At 41.0% G+C, this 8,130-nt stretch overlaps 1 protein-coding gene across 3 annotated transcripts in view; it reads right to left on the reverse strand.

Annotated features, from left to right (window-relative positions):
* Nucleotides 1–468: 468 nt before the first annotated feature.
* The window catches only part of LOC129851229 (LIM domain-binding protein 1), an 83,528-nt gene continuing 75,866 nt past the window's right edge, over nt 469–8,130 (reverse strand). For all 3 annotated transcript variants that reach the window (XM_055917636.1, XM_055917635.1, XM_055917637.1), the window contains exons 9-11: nt 4,194–4,317; nt 3,535–3,680; nt 469–3,218 (exon numbers count right to left, since the gene is read on the reverse strand). In XM_055917636.1, the coding sequence (XP_055773611.1) occupies nt 2,988–3,218; nt 3,535–3,680; nt 4,194–4,317 (501 nt within the window). In that variant the 3' untranslated portion in view covers nt 469–2,987. The remainder of the gene's footprint in view (nt 3,219–3,534; nt 3,681–4,193; nt 4,318–8,130) is intronic.

The raw sequence follows: 8,130 nt of genomic DNA on the forward strand, positions 1-8,130 counted from the left end.
AAATAAGAGTCCCAACGCAATGTTCATTTTAAAGTGAAAATGTATATTTTTATTGGTACCATACATTAATTAATTAATCAATAAGTATCAAGGGCAGAAAACTAACCAAAATACCAAACAAGGCTTTTTCTACAGGGTTGGTTTAGGGTACCAGTCACCGCTCTCTAGGCTGCATCCAAAATGGCCCCCTGTTCCCTTGTATAATGCACTACTTTTGACCAGGGCCAATGGGTCCTGGTCCAAAGTAGTGCTCTATGTAGGGAATAGGGTGCCATTCAGGACAGATTCTCTCTGTTACCGGTTAAAAGCCAGAGCTGTACTGAAAATGTACACAATGTACTTGACAGAGCTGGAACAACACTTACAGAACTAAATAACATGGGCCATGTCTCAAATGGCCCCCTGTTCTCATATTGGCCCTGAACAAAAAGTAGTGCACTACATAGGGTGCTTTGGGGGAGGGGGGGGGGGGGGGGGGGGGCAGATCATATCACTGCACATGTTTGAACTGGATGTATAAAGTTATGAACCTTATTTGATACTAACAGCGCCCCCTGGTGAGAATTGAAGATATTACCAAACACATGCGCAACAGACTCAATATTACAGATCAAGCCTATACAACACAGGTATTGGGAATATATACAACCCTACGACTTCAGTTAAACCTTAATAACTAGTTGGGGTTGCGTCCCAAATGACACTCTATTCTGTATGTAGTGCACTACTTTCGACCAGACCTTGATAGGGAATAGGGTGCCATTTGGGACACATTGGTGGATTAATTATGTCAGGTTGTCTGTTCAGACTTCTTAAACAGCAGTAGATAGGTAGCTTATTTGCTAATAGTAGTGTACATTTAGGATGAGTGTGTGTAACCAGGGGGGGGGGGGTGGAGGAACAGAACGTATATCTGATATTTCATTCAAAATAAATAGAAAAATGAAAAAATGTGCTGAACTAGATGGAACTCAATGGTGACTGTACCCCAGGGTTTTATAAATGAATGTACACAAGTAAAAAATAATAATAATAAAATTAAGAAAAAAAAGAGCGAGAGAGAGGTGTCACTGTTATGATCAGGATGGACACTCTAAAGAGAGAGAGAGAGAGAGAGAGAGAGAGAGAGAGAGAGAGAGACGGAGAGGTGTCACTTATGATCAGGATGGACACTCTGTAGAGAGAGAGAGAGAGAGAGAGAGAGAGAGAGAGAGAGAGAGAGAGAGAGAGAGAGAGAGAGAGAGAGAGAGAGAGAGAGAGAGAGAGAGAGAGAGAGAGAGAGAGAGAGAGAGAGAGAGAGAGAGAGAGAGAGAGAGAGAGAGAGAGAGAGAGACGGAGAGGTGTCACTTATGATCAGGATGGACACTAAAGAGACAGAGAGAGACGGAGAGAGAGACGGAGATGGAGAGAGAGACAGAGATGGAGAGAGAGACGGAGATGGAGAGAGAGACGGAGAGAGAGACGGAGATGGAGAGAGAGACGGAGATGGAGAGAGAGACGGAGATGGAGAGAGAGACGGAGATGGGGGATTGGTTGAGAGGTTCATGTGTTTTTTTCTTCTTTTTGTCCATTTCTTTCCATTAGATCAGAATGGCTTCAGGAACCTCTAAGTCAGAATACAGTCGTACAGAACGTTGCTACTACCTTAAATATACAAGCACAAATACACTAAAAACAAGGAGAAAACCAATCTCAAAAAACAGAAAAACATCACAATTATTTCTCTGTAAAACATAAAAGATATTAAAACAAACCCAATATATTTTTTCGGGGGGGAAGGGGTAGAATAAAAGCAGTCCTGTTTTCTGGCTCCTTGGTCTGTTAGCTTCTCAACATCGTTGGTAAAAAAATAACAAATAAAGAGTAGATTTGAAATGCAGGAGTAGAAAACAAAATAAAAACATTCTCGGGAAATAGAGACTGGTATAAAACTCTAAAATGTTGTTGTTGTTTAAATGCTTTCTGTTATCTGTTAAAAGGTTGGATCAGTACTCCTTCAATGGTGTGTGTGTGTGTCTGTGAGAAAGCATTTTAAACTGATTGGATCTCAACTCCGGTCCGCTAGCTTTGGCCCAGTCCAGACTTTTGTTCTGACCAAGTACAGCCACATACACACACACAGTGCAGCAGCAGAGTGGACCAGAGTTAAGACTCCATATCTAGTGACCATGATTCTTCTGAAGGTAGATGTGTGAGTAGTCCTCGTGTCCCCCTCCCCCACTCAACCACCCTCTCCCTACCCCACCACCCCTTCCGGCACCCCTACCTGGGTGCATCTCAACTGTCCCAAGCGTCTTCCCTATCCTCAGGTCTCTCCTTAACAACCAGCTAGGAGAGCCAGGGATGGAGGAGGCCCATATAAGTAATAGCTCTCAGTCATTTCCTTTCACTTACCAAGCTCTCATATCAGAACTGATGTAGGAAGGTAGACAAGGAAAGGAAACCTCTATCAACCAGTGGGATCCTCCTCCTACTCCACAGGCCTAGATAAAATCCATGTTAAAAAAGGGGCAATCCGTAGTCGCTACATCCATTTGTTGGACTTCTAAATGAATGATTTGTACCTGTTGATTCTTGAGGAATATAACCTTTAAATGTCTCAGGAGCTTAATTCAACTGAAGTACACCATCACAACCCACAATATAAACTTGTTTTACTCGGTAACCATTGTAAATCTAATGAAAAACTGTATAGCCTCAAAACATGCTTAAAACTATATATTTTTTTAATGTCTTAGATGGTCAGTCCTTGTACCCATAGCTGTCTATGAATTTTAGAATAGTTACATTTCTCCAGGCCCACCCCTCAGCTTTTTACTAAAACAGGGAGGTAGAGGTGACGCTTTGTTATTTTGTTCTACTACGGATTGCCCCTTTAAGAGAAAAGGATAAGAACAGTCAGGAAGCCACTACAGACAATTGACACACACCCACAAGGAGAGGAAACCCCTTTAAGACTATGGAAGCCCCTCCCCTCCTCCCCTCCTCTACTGTGAGGCCTGAGACGTAGGGTTGTCACTCTTGCTCTCCTGGCTGGATGGGGCCTTGTTGTTCCAGGGAGAGTTGGCGCCCAGCGCGGGGCTGTTGTTGAAGCTGTCCTCGTCATCGATGCCATTGGCCGCGTCGAACTGTTGGTTCTCCAGCCGCGTGATCAGGCGCTCGTCCTCGTCCCCGAACTCCCCTCCCATCAGGGTGGGCTCTCCCACCACCATCACATCCTAAAGGGGAGGAAGAAACCATTATTACATAGATAGGGGGAGGAGACGACTACTACCACTACTAAAGCTAGTTCCCCTCCTATCAGGGTGGGCTCTTCCTCCACCATCACATCCTAAAGGGGAGGGAGATAACATTATTACAAAGATAGGGGTGTAGAAGATAGGTTTCTTCCTTACAGGAAGGTTTTCCTGGCCACTGTGGTCTGCTTTGCTTGCTCTTTGGGGTTTTAGACCACGTAACTACAACACACGGTGACAACTGCTGACGTAAAAAGGGCTTCATAAACTACGTGTGACTGATTTGACTGCTCCTTACTGGTACTTGGCTGGACAGGGGGAAGCTGCTGGCTGGACTCTTCTTCTTGTTGTTGTTGTTGGTGGTTCCTCCTCCGGCACTCATGGTGCTGCCGCCTGACATCTTACGCTTCCTCCTCTTATTAGGGGCCTGTCTGGCTGGTTCAGCTAGAGGAGAGAGGAGAGAGGAGAGAGGAGAGGGGGGGGGTTAGAGTTGGGGAGGAGAGAGGAGAGTTGGGGAGGAGAGAGGAGAGAGGAGAGGGGGGGGTTAGAGTTGGGGAGGAGAGAGGAGAGAGGAGAGTTGGGGAGGAGAGAGGAGAGGGGAGGTTAGAGTTGGGGAGGAGAGAGGAGAGCGGGAGAGAGAGTTAGGACGGAGGTGAAGAGGTGTGTGCAGTCTTGGAACCCGGAACCAAATCTTGATGTGTGTGTGAGAGTTGGTGTGTATGTGCGCGCGTGTGTGTGCTTACTGGGAGCCTGCCTCTCTGGCTCCTCTGGGGGAAAGGGGGGAGAGAGGGAGAGTTTGGTGTTAGGGAGGAGGAGTGTGTGTGTGTGTTTTTTCTGTCAGCCTGTGTGTGTTCGCCTGCGCGTTGTGTGTGTGTGTTTTTTCTGTCAGCCTGTGTGTGTTCGCCTGCGCGTTGTGTGTGTGTGTATGCGCCTGCATGTTGTGTGTGTGTGTGTTACCTGGCGGGGCCACCATGCGTTGCCACTTCTGAAAGAGGCAGGTCTTGAGACAGTCCCTGGGGCTGAGGCTGTAGGTCTTGTGTCTGGACATCAGCTCCTGCATGGGCTCCAGAATAACACACAGCTACAGGAGAGACACATGACAGAGGGAGGGAGGGAGACTTGAGATGATAGAGAGACAAGACAACCATTCTTTGTGTAGTGGAAATTACCACCAGGTGTGAATTATTCATGACACGAAAGACAAGACTCTCTCTTCACACGATAACATGTCCTTCACAGTGGACTTCAGTAAAAATGTTCGACTCTAGTTTTCAGGCCCGTCCAGAAACACCCCCCTAGATCTGAAAGGTTTGATAGGTGGAAGCTACATGGCAATATCAGGGGACAAGATGAAACTACTACCCTACCTATCAGTACTATATTAAACTACGACTATACATATCAGTACTATATTAAACTACTACCCTACCTATCAGTACTATATTAAACTACGACTATACATATCAGTACTATATTAAACTACTACCCTACCTATCAGTACTATATTGAACTACGACTATACATATCAGTACTATATTAAACTACGACCCTACCTACCAGTACTATATTAAACTACGACTATACATATCAGAACTATATTAAACTACTACCCTACCTATCAGTACTATATTAAACTACGACTATACATATCAGTATTATATTAAACTACTACCCTACCTATCAGTACTATATTAAACTACCACCCTACCTATCATTACTATATTAAACTACGACTATACATATCAGTACTATATTAAACTACTACCCTACCTATCAGTACTATGTTAAATTACTACCGTACCTACCAGTACTATATTAAAGTACTACAATACCCATCAGTACTATGTTAAACTACTACCCTACCTATCAGTACTATGTTAAAATACTACCCTACCTATCAGTACTATGTTAAAATACTACCCTACCTATCAGTACTATATTAAACTACTACCCTACCTATCAGTACTATATTAAACTACGACTATACATTTCAGAACTATATTAAACTACTACCCTACCTATCAGTACTATGTTAAATTACTACCGTACCTACCAGTACTATATTAAAGTACTACAATACCCATCAGTACTATGTTAAACTACTACCCTACCTATCAGTACTATGTTAAAATACTACCCTACCTATCAGTACTATATTAGACTATGACCATACATATCAGTACTATATTAAACTACGACTATACATATCAGTACTATATTAAACTACTACCCTACCTATCAGTACTATGTTAAAATACTACCCTACCTATCAGTACTGTTAAACGACTACCCTACCTATCAGTACTATATTAAACTACTACCCTACCTATCAGTACTATATTAAACTACTACCCTACCTATCAGTACTATATTAAACTACCACCCTACCTATCATTACTATATTAAACTACGACTATACATATCAGTACTATATTAAACTACTACCCTACCTACCAGTACTATATTAAACCACGACTATACATATCAGTACTATGTTAAACTACTACCCTACCTACCAGTACTATATTAAACTACTACTATACCTATCAGTACTATGTTAAAATACTACCCTACCTACCAGTACTATATTAAACTACTACCCTACCTACCAGTACTATATTAAACTACTACTATACCTATCAGTACTATGTTAAAATACTACCCTACCTACCAGTACTATATTAAACTACTACCCTCCCTATCAGTACTATGTAAAACTACTACCCTACCCATCAGTACTATATTAAACTACTACCCTACCCATCAGTACTATATTAAACTACTACCCTACCCATCAGTACTATATTAAACTACGACCCTACCTGTCAGTACTATATTAAACTACGACCCTACCTGTCAGTACTATATTAAACTACTACCATACCTATCAGAACTATGTTAAACTACTACCCTACCTATCAGTACTATATTAAACTACTACCCTACCTATCAGTACTATGTAAAACTACTACCCTACCTATCAGTACTATATTAAACTACTACCCTACCTATTAAACTACTACCCTGCCTATCAGTACTATGTAAAACTATGACCCTACCTACCAGTACTATATAAAACTACTACTCTACCTATCAGTACTATGTTAAACTACTACTCTACCTATCAGTACTATATTAAACTACGACCCTACCTATCAGTACTATGTTAAACTACGACCATACATATCAGTACTATATTAAACTACGACTATACATATCAGTACTATATTAAACTACTACCCTACCTATCAGTACTATGTAAAACTACAACCCTACCTACCAGTACTATATTAAACTACTACCATACCTATCAGTACTATGTTAAAATACTACCCTACCTACCAGTACTATATTAAACTACTACTATACCTATCAGTACTATGTTAAACTACTACCCTACCTACCAGTACTATATTAAACTACTACTATACCTATCAGTACTATGTTAAAATACTACCCTACCTACCAGTACTATGTAAAACTACTACCCTACCTATCAGTACTATGTTAAAATACTACCCTACCTATCAGTACTATATTAAACTACTACCCTTCCTATCAGGAACATGATATCCTCTCACCATTACAATAAGAGGGGAGGATAGCATTGGGGGGATGATATTTATAGGTCTGTAACTTTCTCACATATCATTATTCACAATTCATACATGACTATCCGTAACCACGGTAGCATCCACATTAATGTATTAGTGTATAGAAATATATTCCAGTCTTATTTACAATAAAAGTGACACGAAAATGACAAAACATTATTTAACATGAATTTCTATTGGGCACAAAATAATCTGAAACGCAACCAAAACAAACAGAAAATGCATCCAACCAGTTTGTAGAGTCACAAGCTTGATGTAGTCATTGTGTGATAGTAATATGGGACTCTACTTTAATACACATAAGTTCATTTATCCTAATACTTTTGGTCCCCTTTAAATGGGGGACTACATAGAAAATGTGCTGTACTTTCTAAACGGTTTACCCAATATGGATGAAAATACCCTCAAATTAAAGCTGACAGTCTGCACTTTAACCCCAGTCATTGTATCATTTCATTTTTTACTCCTGAATTAATTTACACTTGCCTAAACAAAGGGGCTACGACTATTTTAGTTATCCAATTCTTATTAACCTTAAAAAAAAATGTAATTGCCAAAGTATTGAGTAGATTGTTGACAAAAAAAAATACAATTAAATCTATTATTAAATCTATCCCACCTTGTAACACAATACAATTAGAAGAAATCCAAGGGGTATGAATACTTTTGCAAGGCACTGTATCAAGGTAGGGATCTACGTTTGTTGTTGTTGATGTTTGTGTGTACTCACTGGGAGGTAGTGATCTACGTTTGTTGTTGTTGATGTTTGTGTGTACTCACTGGGAGGTAGTGATCTACGTTTGTTGTTGTTGATGTTTGTGTGTACTCACTGGGAGGTAGTGATCTACGTTTGTTGTTGTTGATGTTTGTGTGTACTCACTGGGAGGTAGTGATCTGCATTTGTTGTTGTTAATGTTTGTGTGTACTCACTGGGAGGTTTGTTGTTGTTGATGTTTGTGTGTACTCACTGGGAGGTAGTGATCTACGTTTGTTGTTGTTGATGTTTGTGTGTACTCACTGGGAGGTAGTGATCTACGTTTGTTGTTGTTGATGTTTGTGTGTACTCACTGGGAGGTTTGTTGTTGTTGATGTTTGTGTGTACTCACTGGGAGGTAGTGATCTACGTTTGTTGTTGTTGATGTTTGTGTGTACTCACTGGGAGGTAGTGCTCTACGTTTGTTGTTGTTGTTGTTTGTGTGTACTCACTGGGAGGGAGTGATCTACGTTTGTTGTTGTTGTTTGTGTGTACTCACTGGGAGGTAATGATCTACGTTTGTTGT

This window comes from Salvelinus fontinalis, chromosome 3 (assembly GCF_029448725.1).
Source record: "Salvelinus fontinalis isolate EN_2023a chromosome 3, ASM2944872v1, whole genome shotgun sequence".
Classification (NCBI taxonomy): Eukaryota; Metazoa; Chordata; class Actinopteri; order Salmoniformes; family Salmonidae; genus Salvelinus; species Salvelinus fontinalis.